We start from the raw sequence: 26705 nt of genomic DNA on the forward strand, positions 1-26705 counted from the left end.
TTATTTAATTTTTTTGTTGGATGTATAGTCGATTTACAATGTTGTGTTAATTTCTGGTGTACAACACAGAGATTGAGTTATACACACATGTATATATAGATACAGATATATATAAACATATACATGTTTCTTTTCATATTCTTTTTCATTATAGGCTATTCCAAGGTATTGAATATAGTTCTCTGTGCTGTACAGTAAGACATTTTTGTTTATTCATTTTACATATAGTAGTCAGTATCTACAAATCCTGAACTCCCAATTTATCCCTTCCCACTCCCTTCCCCTCCTGGTAACCATAAGTTTGTTTTCCATGTCTGAGAGTCTGTTTCTGTTTTGTAAAGTTCATGTTGCTTTTAGAGGGAAGGAGTCCTGTGACATGGAGTTAGCTATTATTATTATTGTAAATCAGGGCCGATTCAACCCACAGGTCCACCAGTTTGGATCCTTGCTTGGGGCTCACACATCATTCTCAATTTTCCATGTCGTAAATAGTTGAAAAGCAAGATGGCACAAAGAAGAATAAACCCAAGAAAAAGCAGAGCAGGGGAAATTTCTAGAGTCTCCAACAGCCATCAAAACCTATGCCCTTCAACATCCCTTCTATGAATTGGGTTCTGTCCCTTGATTATTCTAACCTTTACATATTTCATTTTGTCCACTTTCTTTCCAAAATCTGATTCTCACAACCGAGCCCCATGTTCCACTAGGTTAAGACTCACAGAGACTACTTCTCTGCAAGACCTCAGCCATCCCCTTCCATTAATACAGCCTGCACAGATGCTAGGTGTTTTGACAACCCTCCAGAAAGGATATATGTGACGAGTGTCCTTCGGCAACTCAGCTACGCCTACGATCTTCTCCTTCCACTTAATGGATCCCAGCACAGAATAAATAATAAAGAATTACTGCTACACCGTTGAGGCAAATTAAAGTCAATGCATTCGAGAGTTCAGGAATGCGTCAACACGGGTCCTGAATACCAACTTTAAATCATAAAGGCAAAGTACAGTCAAAGGCTTGGCTGGAGATCTGGAAATAAGCTGCCCAGATGGGACCACACTGAGGTTGCAATTACGCAGAATTTGGAGGGCATCTCCTGTCTCTCCAGCCCAGAATGACACTCATCAGGCTTCGTGCCCTCAGGACTCACCATTCTTACAGAGCAGGACAGCCAGGAAGTCCTGAGAAGACGAATTGATGAAGAGCAGGAGGCTGGGGGCCCGGGCTGTCACAAAGCTAAATGCGATATTTTCTTTGGATGGAGCAGCGTCCGCGTAAATTGCGGAGGATGAGAAGCTTACGTTCTTGGTCACCGGGTAGGGTTCTTGAAACCTGTAAGTCACTGAAGTGCCAGCCTCAAAAACAGCAGAAACCTCTGCAAAATAGAAGAGAGGAAAAGACATATGAAAACATTTAGTCGCGTTTTCAGAACAGCAATGCTAGCGTGTTGATGGTGTCCTATGAACCAGTTACCGTGTGAGGGTTTTTGCAAGAGTTCTGGAATATGCTTCCCACCATCACTTTGAAGTGGCAGAAATCATCACTTCTATTTACAAATGAGAAACATGAGGCTTGCCAAGTTCGAGCACCTTGAACAAGGTTGCACAGCTAAAAGAGAGAACTCAGATTTGTGCTGTGAAATGTCAGTCCAGCCTAACATAGATTTGCAGAAAAACCATCATGTGCCAGGCTGGTTTCTCAAGAAGCAAAGATGAAATGTCCCGGCCTCCAGTAGAGTAGAGAGAAATTTCACCAGGATTACCTTACTTTCAGAACAGAAATCCTAACCATTCTGGCTGATGTTTTTCTTGTGTGTCTGGAAGATGTTAAGTGGGCTCTTAGCTACTGGGAGTAAGACACTGGGACAGAAGGCAGTCATTCTCTGTGGTGTCAGATAAAGTGCAGGGACCCATGGAAACAGAGGAGAGGAAGGCTGGGGAAACAGGATGAATTTGGTTTTAACCACTTGTTCAGTCTTTTTTATTTTAATATTTTTAATTGAAGTATGGTCAGTTTACCATGTTTTGTCAATTTCTGGTGTACAGCACAACAGTTTAGTCACATACATATATTCGTTTTCATATTCTTTTTCACTGTAAGTTACTACAGGATATTGAATATGATTCCCTGTGCTGTACAGTATAAACGTGTTGTTTATGATCATTCTTATCTTCACATTTTGTCCATCTTCTTCCCAAAATCTGATTTTCAGAACCATGCCCAATGTTCCACCAAATTACAACTCACAGAGACTACTTCACTCTAAGACCTCGACCATCACCTTCCATAAATACAGCCTGCACAGGTACCAGGGATTTCAGTAGCCCTCCAGAAAAGATCCTGCAGGCAGGTGCCCACCAGCTCCTAGGAATTGGTGTTGAGTTCCAAAAAAAGAGCAAAGACTTGGGTAAGTAGGTTCTCCCCTGGGAAACAACTTCTATAGCCCAACATGTTGGGTAGAACTCTGCCACCACTGTGGAGAAAGGAAGCTTCTAGAGGCCAATGACATTCAATTAGCAGGAACAGGCAAGTCATGCCATCCTCCCTCTCTGATGTCCTCACTCCAAATGCTACCATTTTTGTTGCGTGGGACCAGCAAGGATTTGGCTTCAACACTGATCTTCAGACTCACTCGATTTCATGCTAGCTGTGTGGTCCCAGGCAAGGTAGTCAGCTCTATGGACTGTTTTCTTGTCTGGCCAATGGGAGGCAACACAACTCCCTCAACAGGATGTCTATGTGGATAAATTAGATGGATGTGTCAAAGAGCTTAAGAGAGTTAGCCAACACTGATTAAACCCATAGACTCTCCAGATTCAAAGAGAATTTAACCTAAACCCATCCCAGTTTCCTCTATGTAATATAGCTGTTTAATGATTGTGCATGTATTCAAAGGCTGAGATATTTTCTTCTTTCAATCAAGGCTGTTCTTAAGTTCACTCCCGATTTTATCTCTGCACGGTACCAGGGTCGGGGGCAAAGTTTCCTTGGTATAACACAGCTGAAATGTGGCAGTAAACCTCTGTCATAAAAAGAGTACAATAAACATGAATCTATATGGGCATGATTAATTTATCCTTCTCCTGAATGGTCTGTAGAATATCCCCAATTCCCCATGAAATTCTCTGATTAAGTTGGTGGCACCTAGAACATAATCCAAACTGGTTTTTGCTCTCTAATTCTATTGCAAATTTGTTCTACCTTGGTGAAAACTGTAACAACCTGTAACAGTGCCAAAGAAATTAAAGTTGCATATTTTTGCAGACGGCTTAGCAGATTGGGAATACTGGCTCATTTTTACTGAAGGTTCAGGGAAAGTGTTTTGCATTTCTCATGCAGGTTACAACCTCGGTACTCCTGATTGCAAAGATCTGCAGCAGAAACTTGTGACAGGAGCCCAGTTAATCATCAGTTTGATTAAAGCACTTTTCTTAATGTGAATTACCTCGGGGACATTTGGCCTGCATTTTGTGCTCTTATCCCCTGGTTAACAGAATAATGGCTTTTATTTGATGTTGGTGTATGTGTTCAAATGTAAGGATAATTCAGAGCATTTTGTAATGAATAGCATATTAAATACAGGCATTCGTATTACATTTTTTTCTTTATACTCAGGACAGGAAATTAAAATGAAAAGCATATTCTAAACTACAAACGTCCTACTAAGTTTCTGTGTCCCCTCCTCCCCTAGCCCCACTTTGAAGTATTTTTTATCGTTTAGATATTGTGAATTTCAACTTTAAACTAAATTCAGCCAAAAACCTGGATTTGATTATACTCTGTTTCTTTTCTTTTATAATCTAAGAGTTTAGACTCTCTGATCCTGTTTATGTTCTGTGATTGATTTATCTGAACATCCAAAATCGCTGGGGTAAATAGAAGAAAAATCTTCACTTGAAAGTGATTGTCAATGACCTTCAGGCCATGCCAAGGCCGCAATAACCAACATCAGCAACATCTCTCACAAGATCCCATTCCACCTCGGGTTATTCAAGTGCACACAGGGATGAATTCAGTCTTGCCGTGGCTGTAAGGATTGGAAGAACGTTTATAAAGGAACAGCACACAGTAGGGATGCGATCGACAGCAGCTGGTCTATATAACAGTAAATGAATTAGATTTAGAATTAGAATAAGTATAAAGATCAGGCCTGGGTAATGAATGGGCTACCAGTTACACAGAAATCAGTCAGGCTGTAGTTGATTTAGAAAAAACTTCATACAAACTGAAAATAAATGAAACACTTGGAAATCCGAATGCTGAAGGGATATTTCATCATATTAAAAAAACTATTCTTAAAACTTTCTTATAATAGTCCTGTGGGTATATGTTTTTATGGGTCCTCATTTTTTAACAAAACCTATTGCAATATTTATAGATGAAGTGATGCGGTACCTGGGATTTGCTTCAACATAAAAAAGAAGAGAAATGGATGTTAGCATATAGACAAAATAAAACTGATCATGAGTTAATAACTGTGGAAGATATCTGCAGACCCATGGTCAATTAATCTTTGACAAAGGAAGCAAGAACATATAATGGAGAAAAGACAGTCTCTTCAGCAAGCGATGTTGGAAAAACTGGACAGCAGCATGTAAATCAATGAAGTTAAAAGACTCCCTCACTCCATATACCCGAATAAACTCATAATGGCTTAAAGACTTAAATATAAGACATGATAAATCTCCTAGAAGAAAATATAAGCAAAACATTCTCTGACATAAATTTTATCAATGTTCTCCTACGACAGTCTACCCACGCAATGGAAATAAGAGCAAAAATAAACAAATGGGACCTAATTAAACTCAAAGCTTTTGCACAGCAAAGGAAACCATAAGCAAAAAAAAAAAAAGAAAAAATAAATAAAAAAAGAAAACAAAAAAAAACCAACCACCACCACCTAAGGAATGGGAGAAAATATTTCCAAATGGTGTGACTGACAGAGGCTTAATTTCCAGAATATATAAACAGCTTATACAACTTAGTAACAAAAAGACAAACAACACAATCCAGAAATGGGCAGAGGACCTAAACAAGCAGTTCTCCAAGGAAGAAATACAAATGGCCAAAAGGCATATGAAAAAAATGCTCAGTATCACTAATTGTCAGAGAAATGCAAATCAAAACTATAATGAGGTATCACCTCACAGCAGTCAGAATGGCCATCATTCAAAAGTCCATGAATGATAAATGCTGGAGAGGCTGTGGAGAAAAGGGAACCCTCCTACACTGCTGATGGGAATGTAGTTTGGTACAGTGATTATGGAAAAGAGTATGGAGATTCCTCAAAAAACTAAAGATAGACTTGGCATATGATCCAGCAATTCCACTTCTGTGTATATATCCAGAGGGAACTCTAACGCAAAAAGACACATGCACCCCAATGCTCATAGAAGCACTATATATAATATCCAAGACATGGAAACAACCTAAATGTCCATCGATAGATGACTGGATAAAGAAGTTGTGGTATATTTATACAGTGGACTACTACTCAGCCATAAAAATAAAATAATGCCATTTGCAGCAACATAAATGGACCTAGAGAACATTATTCTAAGTAAGCCAGAAAGAGAAAGACAAATGCCATATGATACCACCCAAATGTGGAAACTAAAAAAAGGCACTACAAACTGATACACAAAACAGAAACAGACTTGCAGACTTAGAAAACAATCTATGGTTACCGAGAGAAGGAGATGAGAGGGGATAAATTTGGGAGTCAAAGATTTACAAATGTAAGTCACTATGTATAAACACAGATTTTTTAAAAAAATTTTTCTTTTGTATAGCACAGGGAACTATGTTCAATGTCCTTTAATGGAAAAAAATTTTGAAAACAAATGTATGTATGTGTATGCATGACTGAGACATTGTGCTATGCACCAGAGACTGACACACTGTAACTGACTGTACTTCAATTAAAAAAGAAATGTGGAAGTTAAATAATGGCTACATGCCAGTTCTGAAACTCTTCTCTCTACTACAGAGTATAATTGAATGTTTCTGTAATAAAAAGTTAAAAAAATAATATAAGTTGGCAGGAAAGTATTTATTTAAGATTTTTTTAACAGGTTTTGGCAATTGCTAAATTACCTGAATATACATACTATTTTTTTTCACTGAAACTCCATTATTAAGGAAATAATCAATATATATTTTTTATCACAGCATGATTTAAGTGCAAAATTTTGAGGAATTAAAATTCCAAAGCATTCATAAAAGTAATTATTTAGTGGGACTTTAGATGTCTGGCATTCTCTCAATGGCTTTATGACATGCTCCTTAAATTTTCATCACAGTCTTTCATAAAGAATTTCATGAACTTTCCAAATTCTGTAGACAAGAAAACTAAGGGATCAAGATGTTGAATGACACAACCAGTGTCACATAGTGTAGACTGTAGATGAGCCAGCGTCTGACAATAAGCAGATCTGGTGTTGGAGATCTATTGCTAAGCTGAAATGCTCCGGTGATAGGGTGGGTTAAATACACAGAGGCAATTCTACCAGATGGAATATTTTGCAATCAAAACCAATGACATGTAAATTTGTAAATGCATCAGTAAAAACTGATAAATTATATGGGAATGCCTATGAAACAAAATAAAGAAAATTCAGGATATCACATGGAATGGATAGAATTATCTCAGCTACAATAAATGCAAAGGAAAGAGCTAGAGGAAAATCATATTTTCTTCTTATTCATTGTCTTTGAATGATTCAACTGACTTTTATTTTCCTAGATTTCCAAATGAATCTCCAAATAGAATGTCAAATGCATTCTCTAACTTGTTAAATTATTTTTTTTTAATTTTTAAATTGAAATATAGTTGATTTGCAATGTTGTGTTAATTTCTGGTGTATAGCTTACGTTTCAGATATACATATATACATATGTTTTATATATATATATATATATATATATATATATATATATATATATATATTCCTTTTCATATTTTTTTCATTATAGGTTATATTTTTAATTCAAAAAAATTAAATGACAGTCATTTCCAGAATCCTCAGGTAGTCATGGGATGAAGGCGGGTTAAAGACAAACACAAATCAAAAAATGATGTTGGAACAACTGGAAAGCCACAAACAAAAGAACACAGTAGGGCTCCTACCTCACACCATATACAAAAGTTAACTCAAAATGTATCAAAGACTAAATATAAGAGCTAAAACTATACAGCACTTAGAAAAAAACACAGGCATACATCTTCAGGACTTTGGGTTAGACAATAACTTCCTAGATATAATACCAAAAGTACAAACACAAAAGAAAAAATAGATAAATGTGACTTCATCAAAATTTGAAACTTTCGTGCTTCCAAAGACACTGTCAAGCAAGTGAAAAGGGGAGAAGTTTTTTGCAAATCTTAGATCTATTATGAGTGATATTCAGAATATAAAAAAAAATTCCCACAACTGAACAATATGAAGAAAAATAACCCAGTTTAGAAATAGTCTAAAAATTTGAAAAGACATTTCACCAAAGAAGATACACACTTGGCCAACAAGTACATGAAACAATGTTCCACATTATTAGTCATTTAAGAAAATGCAAGTCAAAAATTACAATTTTGATACAATTGAGGTGCCATTTTGCACAGTCACAGCAGAACATCTCTTACAGAAAAGACAGTGACAAGTGTTGGTGAGGATGTAGAGAAACTGAAATTCTCATACATAGTTGGTGAGAATGTAAAATGGAACAGTTACTTTGAATAGAGTTTGGCAGTTCCTCAAAATGTTAAATGTACATGTGATTACTATGTGACTCAGCAATTCCACCTCTAGGTTTATACCCAAAGGAACAGAAAACATAAATCCATACAAAAATGTACATGAATGTTAATAGCAGCATTATTCATAGTAGCCAAAGAAAGGGGAAACATCCCAATGTCCATCAACTGATGAATGGATAAATGAAATGTGGTATACACAGACAATGGGATGTTATTGAGCTTTAAACTAAAATCATTTTGTTAAAGGAATGTTGAAAACATTATGCTAAGAAACCAGACACAAAAAGGCTACTGACTGTATGATTCTTTTTTTTTAAAAAATATCCAGAATAGGCAATTCCTAGCAACAGAAAGTTGGATGAATGGTTTCCAGGGAGTAGAGTGGGGGGAAAGTTGAATGGGGAGCAGCTCTAATGGATGTGAGATTTATTTTGGGGAATGATGAAAACGTTCTCTTATATAGTGGTGATGGTCCTGCAACTTTGTAAATATGGTAAAAACCCTTGAATTGTGCATTTTAAAAGGGTGAATTTCAGTATGTAAATTACATCTCCATAATTAGAAAAGGAGAAAAATACACACACAAACAACAACAACAAAACTATATATTGGAATCCTATGACCATATTCCTATACAGAATGAAATTAGGGTCAAAAAAGGGAAAAAGGAACCCGAAGATGCTGGATGGACCTCCAGCTCTGACATTTATTAGCAAGTCACTAAATCAATGTAGCCTTCAATATTCTCATGTGTTAAATGCAAATATTACTTCTTTCCTTCTAAGTTGGGGAACAAATGTTGTAGTCAATAATTACTAACTAATACATGTTATCATTCTGTTCTATCACAGTCAGAAACAGAAAGCGGGTCAGTAGACTGTGGTTCTAACCCAGGCATTGATAACAGACAAATGTCCCTAACTCCACCCCAGATAGCTTCAGTGTTTGCATACCCTAAAACACACATGCTATAGAGTGTTGGCCCAGAGCATTAGCCAGGAGGGAGCACCCTGGTCCAGGACCATCTTGTAGCTAATGGCTCCCATCTTGGTGCCAAGCCACATTTCCCAGAGGCAATTTGCATGGCTAAATAACGCAGTTAAAAGGTTCATCTTACCTACTTTCCTGCTAATACAAACGAACTTGTTTCCTTAGATTTATTAGATAAGGGGCAAAGTTTGGAAGCAGTGAAATATGAAGCCAGCTGAAAAGGCTAAGCACATATTTGTCTATTTCTCTTAGAGATCAAAATAAAAAGTGGGGGGACAGCCCTGCAGATATTTCAACAAATGCAGTCAAAAGATGTGTGGCATGGACAAACGACAATTAATGCCAGTTGTTTCTGAGAAAGGAGCCAATGGAAAACTCGGCTGAATTTGGAACAAGGTGATCTAGGATATGTTTGGACAATGACCCTGAAGAAATGCAGTTTTCCTTTCCTTTAATTTAATTTAATTTAATTCAATTTTATTTTATTTTATTTTTTCACAAGCGGACACTTGGGTATAGATCTTGTCAAATGATGCCTGTATACTTTGGTGACTGGGCTTGATCGTGTTTGTTCTGCAGGGGCCTCGAACGCAGCCTGTCTAAGGATGGTATTCAAAATTTTAGGGGAAGTTATTCAGAGACTTCCATCAGTGGGAAAAGCCAGGAGCACTTTGTCTGTCTTTGCTCATGTAAAGAGCCTGCTGGGATGAGACCCATTTATCTCAAGCTACATCCAGACCCAACACTCCCTTGGCTCCAAAATTTCTACCATAAATTTTCTCCCAGGAGCATGATACTTCCCAGTAATAATAAGCAAGTAATTCAGACTAACTGGGGAGAAGCTCAGTGTAAATGAATGAAGAGCTTAAACTACAGAGTCCTTCAAAGAGAACACTGGGTGCTTTCCCCCTAATTTCCAATGATAATTGGAACTAAATAGAACATGGTTTGTTAACGGTGTTTGAAAAAATGTGTTTTAATGAACTGGAAATAAGTATTTATAATTTTCATCATTGTTCATATGTAAATAGTGTTTCATTTTAATAGGTTAAATGATCTCTTGAAATATTGTTTACATTATTTGCTCAATAAAACTTTTTTTTTCCCGTCAATAAACTAAACTTAAAAAAAAAAAATCTGTGAAGATGGATAGACCGGATCTTCCGTCCTTCTGTTTGAAAAATGTGAAGTATTTATACAAAATAACAAGTTTTTATAGTTTGTAGAGTTACCTTGACTTTCTGTAGAGAATTTACACCAAAACCATCATTCCTTTTCCAAGGTATATATTTTTTCTTGGTTAGCTTTTGTCAATGCAATGAATTCATAAGTTTAGGAGGTGATGTGGAAAGGCACAGGGGCAGGAATTTTGACTTCTGGGCTCCATACTTAGCCTCCTGATGGACTAAATGTGAATCGTTGGGTAAGGCTTTTAAAGCCTCAACCCCCACTCGTGTCACCTGCAGAGTAGGGAGATTTTACTAAATACATGATATTGATTTTACTGACTTACTCACGCTCTCCCTACTGTAAAAATGATTTACAATGGCTTAAAGGCCTCTAAGGGTTTTCCAGGGCTAGATTCTATGATTCTTTGAGCACATCCAAGGACTGAAAAATTGGAACTGAAAAAGTTAGTGCAACAGAAATCACAGTCCACTTCTCCCCGTGCTCAGCGGGCTCTGGGCCACGTACAGTGTTTCCCTGCACTTCCATCCAGTTTAACGGTACAGCCAGTATCCACACATAATGATGATCAGGACATGGAATGATGTTGAAGACTATACAGTCTCTAAAGAGAGGGAAATTGAGGAAGAGTAAATGACTGAGGACTGTGAAAGGGTGCAGGTAGCCTATGGCTTGACCACAGCCTGTGGGCGTTGCAAGGCAACACATGGGAAAAGCAGAAGCGCCAACGGTACCTTTTTTGCAAAAGGGCCCTTCGTACGGTGAGCGGGTGCAGTCACAGAAGTAGCCACTGCGCTTCTCCACGCACTTGCCCCCGTTGTGGCAGATGCCGCCGTAACTGCTGCAGTGGCCTGGGCAGCCCGGCCGGGCTCCGGGCGCGGCCTTCGCCCTCTCCTCCAGGTCCAGTTTCTGCCCGTTCAAGTGGAGAGAGCGTATGCACCCTAGGAAGCCTTTCTGTCTTGATGATGTCCCCCCTAAGCCGTGAAAAATAAAAGAAAAAATACATGTATAAATATAAGGTACAGAGTTCAGAATTTGTGGTTTCATATCAGCAGTAGTAAGAGTTAACCATTGTTCTGTTGGCACGTGGTGTTGAACTTTTTCGCTAAAGTTTCCAGGGAGAATTCGGAATTCAAAGAACCTGGGGAAAAGGCATGTATTTCTGGGATGGAAAATGCAACCCTCCACCAAAAAAAAAAAAAAAAAAAAAAGATGAAGTTTCTATGTCTGAAACTATGGCTACCAAAGGGGAAAAGGATTGGGGGGTGGATTGTGGTACATCCTTAATCATTGTTCCTCACTGTCCTTTCCCTTGAGCCCTCAAGATGACTAGAACCACTAGGTTGTATGTGTGTGTATGTATATATATGCATGCATATATATGCATTTTTTATATATATATAAAAAAATCCTGGTTAATACCCTCAAATTATTAGCTGGAAAATAAAACTCTCCATTTGGAATATAGAATAGAATGGCCACCCAACTTTCTGCTGAGGGTACATTTTGAAGGTTTTAGAGGAATTCATAATGATCAGTGCAAATTTTTCAAGAGCAGAGGAGATTCAGGGACAGAGTGTTTAGTCATCACTGGAAATCTAGGATTCTAGCAGCCTGCATCAGAGGATATTAAAACCATGTGTACTGAGAGACAGCAGCCAATAATTAAGCTAAATCCCATCCACAGATATTTTTTGGTGTCGAGAATTCTGGGAGATCCTAGAGAAAACACAGGGCCAGCTTGCTCTTAAAAAGACACAAATGTGATGTTTTGGGCTCAAGTCCATACAAGTGGATAAATGGAAGACACTCTCAGGTCTTCAAAGTCTACAAAGTGTCCTCATGGACCAGGGAAGGTGTGTCGGGAAACAGAAAGGGCGGGGCTCATGTGCCATTTGTTACTGTGTGTATCACTTCTCCTTTCTGAGCCAGTCAGTTGTAGTCCCTTGTGCTGCAATTTCATTAAATCTTGATCTAGTAAAAGACCAGATAAAAGTATATTTCCATCAGGGTGGCTACAGATGTGAATTCCAAATGTGTTATTCTGACCTGGAGCATCACCTTAAACAAGAAACAAAGCTGTACATTAAATAAATGAATATGTAACCTAAAAAAATTCTGGCATTTGTCTGCCTGGACGGGCGGACAAGATAATCATTAAAAATAGTGTTGGAAGAAGGGAGAACTCTGACTTCCTTGAATCACACCAGGCCATCAGAACCATAAATATATGTACAGCCATCACTGGCTGCGTCTAAGAGACTGAGACAGGATGTTCCTAAAGGATTAATCTAGTCTCTTATTCTGGAGTAGTGATAAAACTCCACTCTATTTTCAGTTCTGATAAGTGATACCCAAGCAGGCCAGAAGGTCAAACCCAAATTGCTTTCTCCTGTCTGTCTCAATTTTAGTGAGTAAATCTCCTTTTAACCACAAGATAAATCAATTATAAATACCACAGATCACAGAGAGAGGTTCATGATTTCTTTCCTAGAGACTGTATAGAACAAAGAGAGGAGGATTTATGTAGTCAAATGCTTTGTTTTATTTCCCCTTATTTTGCAGTCACCCCCTGTGGTGGATTTGAATAATTCTTTATGCATCTTGTTCGTGGCATTTCTCTTCTAAGCAGAGAATTCGAGATTTATTGCACATTTTCTTGAGTGTGACTTAGTCAACACGGTTATAAATGGAGAAGAAGGTGGCTGGGCTGTTTCTCCGGCAGAAACGCACTCCTTGAGGTTTGAGACGTGCAGAGTATGGTGAGAGTGACCCCAGACAAGGGGATAGTTTCACTCTTAGATGCTGATAAAACACAACAACACGGGAAACATGAATTCAATTGCCCAATGAACTAAATTTAAGTTTTCACCTGATTGCTGTTTATTCTTGAAGAGGGAGAAAAACTAGAAGTCAGGCTCCCTTTTTCTTCACAGAGAGGTAATACTGTAGACTAAGAACAGAATAGTTCTATAAAGATGCTCCCCTCCCACCCACACTCATCCCATCAGGGCATTGCTGGTCTCCGTTTTCTGACAACGTTACCAACTGCGTATGGAGTGTTGGTGGAAGTGTGAATGTTCTGTGAAACTTGAATTCTGTACAGAGATGCGGCCACAATCTCCCCTCCCCGCCCTCACTCCCAGCCCTCCTCCCCAAGCCTGTCCTGTGGATATGGTCTCCCCGTTATCTCTGGATCCATCTGCTTCTTTCCACACCAAGGGCTGCCGTCTTGAACTCCTCTCATCCCCATCTGAATCCATGGAACCCCCTTCCAGCAGATCTTCCCCCGCCTCAACCCTGACTCCTTCCATCCGTGGGCCACTTTGCAATCAGAGAGATCAACCAAATGCAAAAACTGGATTCTGCTATTCCTGTTTGTTGCCCTTCAGAGACTGGTCGTTGTCCTGAAGATCAAGCGCAACTGTTAGCGCAGCTGTTACAGCAGGAGGGATCAAGCCTCCACTTAGCTCTTCGTTCTCCTCCTTGTGCGCCTTCTGTCCTGACGTCGGTGCATTGGGCTTTCAAAACTATTAATGGCCCCCCAGCGCCCCATGGTCTCTCTTGACTTTGGACCTCCCCTTGGACTTTGCATTTAGGTGGGATGTTGCACAATGCACATCTCCCCACGGCTCACCCTACCCCATCCCTCAAACCTCACACCTGCACTCACATACATGCAATCTTTAGTCACATATTTTCCACCTACCCTGTATTTAATTAGTTGCCAATGTTTTTAAAACATAAACTGTTTTAAAACTTCTAATAAGTCTTCCATTGAAAAAAATCAGAAGCTCTGTTAACAGGAACCCTGTTTTCCTGCAGGATCGAGCTCAGCAGCACTGGGGTCAGTTCCTTTAAGACAGGCCACGCCCTCTCTGCGTGGCCGCATTTCCCACCAGGACCACTTCATTCATTCACCCTGCCTTCCTGGACCTTGCAGGTATTCGATTTTTCAACTGCTGCTCTAATATATTTTTCTCTTTACTTGTTGGCCTCTTGTCTGGAGTTCACTGTAAACTTGGAAGAATAACAATGACAAAAATGTAGCATTATCCTTAAAGCAGCTGAAAGTCATGTTTTTGAGGCTGCTACTTAATCTGCAAGCTGTTTAAAAATCAGAACAATACCTCTAATTTAAAAAAAAATCAAATATACCTGTATGCTAGAAACTTTACAATGAACTCATTCAATATTTAATAGGAAAGAAAATACTCTTCGTATTATTCACATTACACAGTTGAGGAAACTTATTAGTGTTGGAGAGGTTGCTTTGGCCAGAGTCAAGAATCAAACCGATTTTTTGTGGCAGAGCCAGGAATCAGACCGGAATCTCTTGACCTTCAAAGCCTGAATACCTTCAAAGCCCTAAAATCCTAAAATGAACTATTTTGATGAGACACCTTGGGTCAGTTCCACAGCTCACTGCTTCTTCTACATTCCTCTTCTCATTTCTCACCCGGTTTCTCCCACCAAGTAATATACACGTATGCATTTATCCTCTTGGCTTCTGTATCAATCTTCTTGATCATGTGCACAATCCGTTCGCCAGCCTAGCTAGAAGCAATTTTGTATGAATCTCTTCTGTTGGCCCTTGGTATCAAGTGTGTTCATTATGGTGATGCTTCCTGGGACCGAGTATGAATCAACTCTTAAAAACGCTAGCATCATCATTCTAAGCTTGTCTTAGGAAACCTCCATGTGTCAGCTCGACAAATGCTCATCATTCCCGGAGAAACATCTCAATGCCTACTGCCCTCCTGGAACACAAGTGCAAGGCCCCCATTTCTCTTGGGTGTGTGTCCATTGCCTTTATTTCACAAGTGCAAACACAACTCCTGTGTGGAGGACCTTTTTTTCCTGGAACAATATTGAATGTACTAGGTTGAGGTTGTACTTCACAAAAATAAGCAGTGTAGTTATCTCTCTCTCTTCTTGAACTTGGAGCCGCTGTTTTCTATATGAAACACTTTGCATAAAGTCAAGAGCTGGCTGAAGTGCAGGTGCATGATCACCTAGATTTCATACTAAAGTGGGGGCAAGGCTAGCATACACATGATGAACAAAAGCAGACGCACCACCCATCAGTTATCTTCTGTGTTTATCCTGCCCCTTCCACTGGCAGAGTGTTGGTACCAGAAGGAAATCCCAGTGGAGGCTTCCATTCTAAAATGTAATTTCTTTAAGGACACGGCATGTCTCTGGTTAAGTTTTTCCAGATGCAGTGATGGCTCACTCATGAATCAGTAAACACACACTGTGCAATAATACAGTTTGTACTAATTGGTTGCCTACAAAGTAAAATAAGGATTGCATTAGTCAATTTGAACTAAAAGCTTAGTTCTGAAGCACCTTCAACCTGCTGGGCTTCACGGGCCCTTTCTATTTAACCCTCCCTACAAACTGCGGCACCCCAACAGAATGCCAAGCTCCTTAGAAAACTGGAAAAGGGTTCGCTGACGATGTAAAATCAGTTAAAAAACAGATTGAAATTACTTCCTTGTTTGTTTGGAAGACTTGAACGCTGTGAAAAGCTTTTGAAAAATAATTCAACGACACTTATCAAGATCCATTAAAGTGTTATTATCATTGGCCTTAGTCCATATTTTAAAAGAAACATCCTAGTTGGAGCTGGAAGGATGATTATACCCAGATTTACTTAATTTAGCTTTAAACACAGTCATTACTAATGTTTCATTATTTGCACATATAGTAGGGTTGTATACTTCCAATTCTCCCCCTAAATAATAATGGCAAATTATTACAATTAAAATGAAAATATAAGAATGTGGATGGATATAAATACCAATATAGAAAATCAATAATGGTCCTATACAGCAACAGTAACCAACTAGACCATATGATAGCAAGAAAAAAATCCCGTTTAACAATCAAAGCAGCAAAACACCTAGAAATTGACTTCAGGTCTATGACTATAAAAATAAAATAATAAAATTTTTTCTTGGCTCATAAAGAGTATATAAAGAAATGATAATTTGTTTCTGCATAATTTAGAACATATGGTTATTCTCTTTAATGCAATAAAATTCCAGTTGATAACCCAAGAAAAAATATTTTCATAGAACATAAAAAGATAATTCTAAAATCCATAAAGAAGATGACTGACTGTTAAGAAAAGGAGTCAGGTCTGTGTGTGTCGGGCGGAGGGCTTCTCCTATTTAATATGTATCAAAATATACTCTGTACGTGGGATGTCCACGTGGTACCTGGGGAGTGGGGGGGAGCTATGCAAATAAAGCAGAGTAGGAAATTCAGAAACACACTCCTTATAGAAAGAGACTGTATACCTAATAATATATATTGGAGTTCCAAGCAACTAGGTAAAGGGGGAACCGTGAAATAAATGGAGATGAGAATAAAACGTTTTGGAAAACAAATACAATTACAATCCTACCTCAAAACCAGAAGCAAATTCCAGACGCAATAAAGACATAAAAATAACAGCAAACAAAACAACAACACACACAAAAACGAAAAATATTAGGGAAAATACCGTAGAGCAATTTAAAATAATACACTATTTATACTGACATGCTGTGTTTCCCATGGCATATGTTAAGTAAAAAAGCAAACAAAAACAGAAAACAGCAAGCACGCTGTATTATAATACATAGAAGTATACTGTTTATGTAAATATATCCACAAACAATAATATCATATGATGTTTCCTGAGGGTATTTAAACGCATGTAACCACCTTGAATAATGTCTGGCAAGTGTTACATTGTGTTAATATCTGTTGTCTGTCAGAAGAGTACTAGGATTATCACTGAATGTGTTTGTGTATTGATTGTACAATTTAAAATAAACCTTTTCATCTATTATGTATGTTCTACATAATGCTGTTGATCTCCTTTTTTGAGTCATTTAAGAAACTATTTATTATTTCAAGTTTCAAAAGAAACCCCTTGCTATAGAATTATGCCTATCTCAAAAAACCCTTTACTAGTCTATGTGGTATTTGGATATTAGCAAACCCCTTTCCCAGAAGCAGCATGTTGGTGCCCGTTGTGCGGGTTGGACTGTGCATGGAATGGCCATCTTTTTTTTTTTTTTTTAAGACCACAGGCTCAAAATAAAATTTGCCTTCTTTTTAGCAGAATGGTAGCAAGGCACAAGACTTTGCCCAGACAGAGTGCTGTATGTGTGCTGTATGGAAACCCCCATTTGGTCATTATGTACGATCTAGGGGGACTCGAGGAGGAAACAAGCGAAGACTTGAATTGTGTGTCTCTGTTGCCAGCAGAATTGTGGAGCGATGGGAAACCAGCCCCACCGCAGCTCACGGCGGCTGACTCAGTGGTCCAACCGTCCTGCCAAAGCTTCCTCTGAATGCCTGCCTTGCCCCTCATTTGGAGAGACCCCCCAAGAAAACACCAAGATGATGGGGCCAGAAAGCCCACCACAATCCTCATCACAGAGTCTGGAAGGGTAACCGGAGCCATTTTGGCTGAAAGGACCATCTCCTGCGTCCCAGAGACAAGAGCCAAGTCACAGCTCACCGTGCTTCCGCTGCCACAGTGAATGAAGACGGAAAATCACAGGTGCTCTCGCTATCAGAAGCAGCCTCCAAGGAGGACCGTCACCAAGGGCCCTTGCGAAAGCGCAGTGGGTACCGCCCTCCTTCCAAGAGCAGCGGGACAGGACATCTCATAAAGCCCCAGGCTTGTTCCAGACTCAGCTGGAGGGGCTCCCCCCTTCTCCCAGGCCGGCTGCCAGGCCAGGCAGTGCCCAGTAGGCAGCAGTTTCAGGATTTCTTGGATGTTGAGGCCCCTGGGAATCACTCTGGTTACTTTCTCCAGGGAGGCGCTCCTGAGGGGAGAGAGTCCCAGGAGCTGAACCACAGACTCATTCAAAGAAACAAGCAGATAAATAAAAGCCTAGAACTATAAACTTTAAGGATGCTCCCTAATAGTCTCACCTGACCTGGAGTGATTTTACGGGTGAGCCCAGGACACTCTGAGATATCGAGGGAGCCTCAAACTCACTAGAAGGACCACAGCAATGGCAGCTCACAGCCAATGTATTAACATCACCGTGACACTCAGATGCATTTGGGTAGGCACCGCTTCAGGGCTCTTTGCTGGCCCAGCTTCCTTTGTGGACGTGATGGCTGTAGTCCGACTAGGGACACACCATCGAACGTGGGAGGCAACTCTCTTATCAGGAAAATTAGCTGAAACTTGGATAGAAAGCAAAAAACATGGAAGATATCTGCCCAGTGGAGATGCAGCTAATTTCTTCTCAGTGCAGCAGGTGACTCCAAAGATGCTCTGGTGAACAACCGTTTCATATTTAACCCAACAACTTGATTCTAACGTTTTTGTTGCTGTTAAATTGCCCACACATATCCAAGCTTTTCAGACACTCCCTGAACTGGTCGTTGACATCCTAATGGTTTCCTCACTAATTAATGAGTTAAATAAAGTCTTTGACACGTGTACTGTTTCCATTTGCCCAAGACTCATGATTTTAGCTTTTTGAGGATTATATTTTAACACATACTGCCAGTATTAGTTAAAATGGTGTTGCTCATTATTGGAAAGTAGGAAACTGGTATGAAAAGGTCTTAATCCCACAATGCACAATAGCTGGGAAATAATAATAATAATAATATAATAATAATAATAATAATAATAAAAATACAAAGCTAACAGAGGTTGGAAAGGGATAAATCTGAGAGCTTGAGATTTGCAAATGTTAACCACTATGTATAAAAATAGATACAAATAAGTTTCTTCTGTACAACACAGGGAACAATATTCAATATTTTGTAATAATCTTCAATGAAAAAAATCTGAAAATGAGTATCTGTATGTATGCATGACTGGGACGTTGTACTGTACATCAGAAATTGACACATTGTAACTGACTATACTTCAATAAAAAAAATACTAAGCTATCTAAAGAGCTTATAGTCTTTTGTAATCATGAAGCAAGTTGGACATATTATCAATCTACATTTTCTTGCTGAGAATGTGGGCACCCACAGAGACCTTCAGAAATAAGGAAGGAAGCAAGGCAGCTTTGCAGAAGGGAAGGGAGAAGAAAAAAATGAGGGTGAACAGACAACGGGACAGTATGATGTCCTCTGATGGGACTGGAGCAAACATGGAATGCAGCAGGATCTGGAGGAAAGGGGAGGCTGTAGACATCAGGGACCCCAGAACGCTGCTGCTGTTGTAAAAAGAAATGAAAAACCACATACACACATATATATAATTGATCCTCTGCCTTGTACAGCTTCTAGAATGGAGCGAGAACTACTTCTTATTCCAGGTGGTGCAGGTGAGCTCCTAGTAAGTCTACACCACAATCTGGTTTCAAGGTGACAATCTCACCCTAATGGTACTTCCGATCCCTGTGCTTTTGATGAATTAGTTTCCTTGGGAAGGTGCACCGGTATGAAAGTTTGGAAGGGAAGGTTCCCAGGAACAAAGGTGTAGGGGGATAGGATGGGAACAGACAGCAGAAGAGCACCTGACCCCGTTGCTGAGAGGAGCACCATCTCATCGTATTAATATAGACCCAAGCTCCGAGCTGCAGGGAATACAATGTCCTGAGGTTTCTGTAGGCAATGGCCACTTGTGATACCCAAATAAGCAACAGGACAGCACAGTACTGATCTCCCTGAGGTTCTGGACACTTGGGCTTCAGTGGTACTCCCAGAATTCTAAGTAAGTGAGTGACTGGTGAAACTCAGGTGAGAGATACTCTCCTTACACCCTGAGTGTGCACACATCCCAGGCTGCCTTCCAAGGGCTGATTCCCTGAAAGCCTAGGTCTCATATCAATCTATTCCCCCAACAGAAGGAAGAAAAGCAGCAGGATATCAGTGCACACTGTGTAAGGGATCTTGTCTGCAAGCTGTGTCCCCTGGGCCCCTTGGATGGATAACCTACACACTACATCCTAAAGGACCTGTCTTAAAATCTCTCTTCCCTGTTTGATAAATCTATTAATGAACTTGCACTATGCCCAAGGATGTAAAGATAAATTAACCACTGTATCTGTCCACAAGGAAACCAGTAGAGGAGAGGGAGACAAGATCAAGTCACTATAACCCAGCTTGATAGGTGGAGGTGGAGGGTGGTTGGAGAATACACTCCCCTGGGAGAAGACAGTTCATCTGAATCATCACAGGTCTGTACCATCACCAAGACATGGAAACAACCTTACTGCTCATTGACAAATGACTAGATAAAGAAGTTGTGGTATATTTATGCAATGGAATACTACTCAGCCGTAAAAAATACTAAAATAATGCCATTTGCAGCAACATGGATGGACCTCAAGACCATCATTCTAAGTGAAGTATGACAGAAAGAGAAAGAAAAATACCATGTGATATCACTCATATGTGGAATCTAAAAAAAAGAAAAGAAAAAAGAGGACACTAATGAACTCATCTACAAAAGAAACAGACTCACAGACATAGTAAACAATCTCATGGTTACTGGGGGAAAGGGGTTGGGAAGGGATAAATTTGGGAGTTTGAGATTTGCAAAGGTTAACTACTGTATATACAAATAGATTAAAAACAAATTTCTTCTGTACAGCACAAGGAACTATATTCAATATTTTGTGATAACCTTTAATGGAAAAGAATATGAAAATGAATATATATATGCATGACTGGGACACTGTGCTGTACACCAGAAATTGACACATTGTAGCTGACTATACTTCAATTAAAAAAAAAATTTAAAGTCTGTGTCATCAATATACAGGAGTCTGCCAGGCAGCTCCAGGGTGGGATTCCTCATTCTAGTTTGAAGGACAGGACCACCAAAAGGGTATGAATCAAAACAATGCAAACTCAACCCTAAGAAATCCATTGGATTTTAGAATGTTTTGGAGAAAAAAGTGGGAAAAGAGGAGGTATGATTTTATGGTTAATCCTGGGGAGGAATGCTTTGGCAATTCTAGTTCTTTTGTGTTTCCATACAAATTTTATTATGATTTGTTCTAGTTCTGTGAAATATGTCCTGTGTAATTTGATAGGGATTGCATTAAATCTGTAGATTGCCTTGGGCAGTGTGACCATTTTAACAATATTGGTTCTTCCAATCCAGGAGCATGGGATATCTTTCCATTTTTGTTAAGTTTTCTTTAATTTCCTTAATCAGTGTCTTATAGTTCTCTTATAGTTCTATAAGTTCTCTGTCTTATAGTCTTTCACCTCCTTGGTTAGATTTATTCCTAGGTATTTTATTACTTTGGGTGCTATTTTAAAGGGGACTGTTTCTTTACTTGCTTTTCCTGTTGATTCATCATTAGTGTAAAAAAATGCAACTGATTTTTGTACATTAATCTTGCAACCTGCTACCTTGCTGAATTCAAAGCAAAGCATTACTGAAGAAAAAGAAAGAGACTGGACTCTCTCAGACTTCAGACAATACTACAGAGCTACAGTCATCAAAACAGCATGGTATTGGTACAAAAACAGACATATGGACCAATGGAACAGAATAGAGAGCCTAGAAATGAACCCACAAACTTTTGGTCAACTAATCTTCAACAAAGGAGGCAAGAATATACAATGGAATAAAGACAGTCTCTTGAGCAAATGGTGTTGGGAAAACTGGACAGCAGCATGTAAAACAATGAAGCTAGAACACTCCCTTACACCATATACAAAAATCAACTCACAATGGATCAAAGACTTAAACATAAGACAAGATACAATAAACCTCTTAGAAGAAAACATAGGCAAAACATTATCTGATACACATCTCAAAAATGTTCTCCTAGGGCAGTCTACCCAAGCAATACAAATAAAAGCAAGAATAAACAAATGGGACCTAATGAAACTTACAAGCTTATGCACAGCAAAGGAAACCATAAGTAAAACAAAACGACAACCTACAGAATGGGATAAAGTTTTTGCAAAAGATGAAACTGACAAAGGCTTGATCTCTGGAATATATAAGCAGCTCATGTGACTTAATGAGAAAAAAAAAAACAACCCAATCCAAAAATGGGAAGACCTAAACAAGCAATTTTCCAAGGAAGAAATACAAATGATCAATAGGCACATGAAAAAATGCTCAATATCACTAATTATCAAAGAAATGTAAATCAAAACTACAATGAGGTATCACCTCATACCAGTCAGAATGGTCATCATTCAAAAGTCCACAAATGACAAATGCTGGAGAGGCTGTGGAGAAAGGGGAACCCTCCTACACTGCTGGTTGGAACGCAGTTTGGTGCAGCCACTGTGGAAAACAGTGTGGAGATTCCTCAAAGGACTAGTAATAGACTCACCATGTGACCCAGGAATCCCACTCCTGGGCATATATCCAGAAGGAACCCTACTTCAAAAAGACACCTGCTCCCCAATGTTCATAGAAGCACTATTTACAATAGCCAAGACATGGAAACAGCCGAAATGTCCATCAACAGATGACTGGATAAAGAAGAAGTCGTATATTTATACAATGGAATACTATTCAGCCATAAAAATGACAACATCATGCCATTTGCAGCAACATGGATGTCCCTGGAGAATGTCATTCTAAGTAAAGTAAGCCAGAAAGAGAAAGAAAAATACCATGAGATAGCTCACATGTAGAATCCAAAAAAAAAAAAAGAGCATAAATACAAAACAGAAACAGACTCATAGACATAGAATACAAACTACTTGTGGTTGCCAAGGGGGAGGGGAGTGGGAAGGTACAGACTGGGAGTTCAAAATTGGAAGATACTGACAGACATATGTAGAATAGATAAACAAGATTATACTGTATAGCACAGGGAAATACATACAAGGTCTTGTGGTAGCTCACAGAGAAAAAAATGTGACAATTAATATATGTATGTTCATGTATAACTGAAAAACTATGCTCTACACTGGAAATTGACACAACGTTGTAAAATGACTATAACTCAATAAAAAATGTTTAAAAAAATCCTGTGGAGGAATGAAAAACAAATGTCTCTTAAGAAAATTACTTTGATTTCAAAAGGTGTGTATGTCTGTGTGCACATGTATGCGATGCACAAGAAATCGACCTGATTCCGTCTCAGGTAGGGCTCTCCAGTACACAGGCTGTGAGATGAAGTTAAAAGGGGCAGGAAGCAGGGGTGGGCAGAGGAGAAGTGAGCTGTGGGGCAGGCCTGAGGACAGTCTGGAGCTAGAAAACCTTGGAGAGGTGGTTGAGCCTTTATCCCCTGGACTCGGTCGATTACTGCCTTGGACAGCCCTGAGAGGGATGTGATATGGTGCTGGTGTTTTACCAGCAGGGGCAGTACCCACAGGGAAGGACAGATGGATACTGTCCATCTGTCTGCCAACAACACTCCCAGAGGCAGGGCCTTCTTGAGTGGGGACCCATGCAGCCCCTCCCAGTGTCCACACCGGCTCCTAAGCCCCTCCACACATAGTAGACGAGGCCTGAGACATGCATGATGATGCCAAAGCTGAATTAAAACTAGGCACGCCTCACCTCCTCTGCAGAACTGCCTTCCCTTCCTCAAGTGGCTTTGAAGCCACATCCGTTTCTTGCTGGATCAGGAGAAACTTGGTCACAGAATGAGAACAGAGTGTCAATCTGCCAATTTTCAGAGGGTTTCTGAGGACAACTTCCCTTCTATCTCTCTGTCACAGGCCCTCTCACCTCCTCCGCTGAGTCATCCGCTTTGTACCCAGAGCCTTGGAGAAACGGAAGCAGGTTACAGGCAGCTCGCTCCATCAGCACGCCTCCCTGGGTCTGATCTTCCTACACTAGGGTTTCCCTAGTTGTCCTGGTTACACCAGCTCAGTGGCACCTTGGCTTTGGAAAAGACTCCACTGTCCCTCAATTTGGGTCCTTCAGTGTCCAGGGAGTACTGTTTAATTTTCCAGAAAGATCTGGCTTGGAATTCCTTTTATATTACCACCCTAGCCCCACATAAACGGTGCCGCCCTGATTTTTTCTTCGATTACTGAATTTTAAAGTGATCAGAATGACGGCGTCTACCCTTGGGTTTTTGTGTGACCCGTATCTCTGGGCTTCTCTCCCTGGGCTGTATGAGAAAATGATGCTGTATTGCACCTTCCTTTAAAAAAAAAGTGTGACTTGAGATATGTTTTGCCAAAGGCAAAATTAAGGCTTAAAAAAAAAAAAGAAGAAAGTCAAACCAAACAAGGCACCTCAGCATTCTCCTTCAGCCTCCCATTATCAGTTCCATGCAGCCGTATGTGATGAAATGTGCTTCAATTAAAGCATAAGAGATTATTGGATAAACATTTCAAAAAGTTTGTGGAATATTAGGGGGCGTCAGACACTAACCTGGGCTATCGGGATGGGTTCATTGTGCTCAACTGTCAACGTCTCAAAGGCGAGACAACATTTCGTGGAAGGGGTCATTTAATCGGTCACTTCTCTGAAACTAAAAAGAACCAACGTTCTTTCAAAGCACTTTCAAGCAGAGGAGCCTGATTTTGTGGAGCAGGGGTGTTGGTGAAGAAAAGCGTGTGGGAAATCAGGTACATTTTCATCGTTATCCCCCCCTCCCATTGGAGAAGCATTCATTGAGTGACTGCTGGTCACTGAGTAACAAGGAATTAAAGCCTTTGTGGGACTTGTCCACGAAGCTTCTGAGGTCTCTTGTCAACTTCTTAGGCTAATCAGAACATTTTCTCTTATTTAGCTATTATGGAGGACATCAGAAATCATGCATTTTTTTAAACTAAGGGAAATGATTCAAGTGTACTTGATATATTTAATTTTGAAAATATAAACTTTGGGTGAATCAGACCTGCTAATCAGAAATTTTTAGGATGCTGAGAAGACAATTAGTTCTTCCCTGTTTTGTCTCACCACTGACACAACAATTCGTACCCTCCTCCACTCATAATGGTTTTATATAAAAGATGGGCTAAAAGGTGATTTCCCAGTTATTCCTTAATGTGAGGAAGTACCCCTTCTCCTGCGCTATGAGACATATCACATCTTCTCAGACAGAAAACCCTGCTGGCCTGTGTTAGGAAAGCCCCCCATGGAGGGCACTTATGAGGACAAATAGAAGTGACTACTCCACAGAGAGACTCTTGACCGCTTATCCTTGGGGACACATGTTGCCACCAAGCACCAGCTGACGACGTGAAGGTGTGCTTGTCTGGCCGGCTTCACGGCTGACCGTGCCCAGTCTGATGTGCTTCACCTGAAAATAGGAGTCATGACTGCCAATCAGTGCAGAAGCTGGAGCAGCACTGGGTGGGCTGGGGGAGTCTTTCCAACTTTATGATTTATCAGATCAGTGCAGTATTTTCCCCAAGGAGTTGTAAGTTGAGAGTGATTTCAGTTTACTTTGGCATTTGGACCAAAAAAGGAAGGGAAGAAAAAGGTGCCACTGAGCTGGTGTAACCAGGGAAAGGAAAGGAAAGGAAAGGAAAGGAAAGGAAAGGAAAGGAAAGGAAAGGAAAGGAGAGGAAAGGAGAGGAAAGGAGAGGAAAGGAGAGGAAAGGAGAAAGAAAAGAAAGAAAGAAAAGGAAAGGAAAGGAAAGGAAAGGAGAAAGAAAAGAAAGAAAGAAAAGAAAGAAAGAAAGAAGAGAGAGAGAGAAAGAAAGGAAGAAAGAAAGAAGAGAGAGAGAGAAAGAAAGGAAAGAAGGAAGAAGGAAGGAAGGAAGGAAGGAAGGAAGGAAGGAAGGAAGAAGGAAGGAAGGAAGGAAGGAAGGAAGGAAGGAAGGAAGGAAGGAAGGAAGGAAAGAAGGAAGAAAAAGAAATCCATGAAAGGCAAAAAGGGTCAGAAGTAAAGTCACCCAAAAATGAGACTCACTGGTCCATGTCTTGACAAACCGTCCATCCTGTAACTGCAGCCTACTTGGAAAGATGGGCTGTCCCAATTGGGGAAAATGAGCTATTTTCCTTGCTTTTCCATACCCCTGGGCATGAGGACAAGGACGATGGTCACTCCGAACACACATGGAGGGAGCAGATCCTCAGATTGTAAGAAACCAGCTGCCTGACTATGTTCATCCTTCAGAGAAAGACAGTGACGACACTTGTTCCGCCAGGGTCCCATTGCCTGCTGACAGTCGACCTGGGGTCCACACCCAGATCTCGCCATACACTTTCCCCTGTAGGGGCCAGTTCTCGGTTCCTCCTGCTGCACCCTCGGATGGGCGGGCAGAGCCAGCAGGGAACAGCAAAGCAGAGGGGCGATATCCCCAGGAGTTTTAAAGATGAGACAAACATGAGACATTTCGGAAGTTCCGTGTTCTGCAGTTTCTCCGACCCTATTAAAGAAATGGGCCCAGTGAAGTGGCATGGTTGCAAATGTCCCTAACCATCACAGTGGCAAAAGCCTGAAGTTAAAATGTTGATTGCAGGAATCCAGTGACAGGGGCAGTGAGAAGAGGTACATCAATTGTATCCAATTCAACCCGTTTCGGGTACTCAGGAAGCACTCGCCAGCACAACGGCGACGCCCGTGGTTTCCTGGCAGAAGGATGCTGTTTGGATGGAAAGATCCTTCCGTGTTTAAAGGCATCGAGACAAACATATCCAAATTAATATTTACATACTGCCACATTCAATCTATCTCAGTAACAGAGTGCACAACAATCATATCTTTTTCTGCCTAGCAAATACAAAAATCCAGTGTCTCTAAATCTCTGAATGAAAGGAAATAGGATTCATCATTTGGCTACTATACCTGAGTAGGGGGCTTGAAAAGAAAAATAAAACACTGAATCAAACACATTGGAATTACTGGGACTTCTGTAGGTTTTTTTGGCCACGTGACATTTCTAAATGGACATATTG

The 26705-nt window shown here is 40.0% G+C and overlaps 1 protein-coding gene across 2 annotated transcripts in view; it reads right to left on the bottom strand.

Moving 5' to 3' along the window:
• Positions 1–26705, bottom strand: part of CNTNAP5 (contactin associated protein family member 5) — a 733870-nt gene that overhangs the window by 95469 nt on the left and 611696 nt on the right. For both annotated transcript variants that reach the window (XM_045516101.2, XM_045516108.2), the window contains exons 18-19: positions 10666–10905; positions 1151–1375 (exon numbers count right to left, since the gene is read on the bottom strand). In XM_045516101.2, coding sequence (XP_045372057.2) covers positions 1151–1375; positions 10666–10905 — 465 coding nt within the window. The remainder of the gene's footprint in view (positions 1–1150; positions 1376–10665; positions 10906–26705) is intronic.

This window comes from Camelus bactrianus, chromosome 5, assembly GCF_048773025.1.
Source record: "Camelus bactrianus isolate YW-2024 breed Bactrian camel chromosome 5, ASM4877302v1, whole genome shotgun sequence".
In the NCBI taxonomy this organism is placed as follows: domain Eukaryota; kingdom Metazoa; phylum Chordata; class Mammalia; order Artiodactyla; family Camelidae; genus Camelus; species Camelus bactrianus.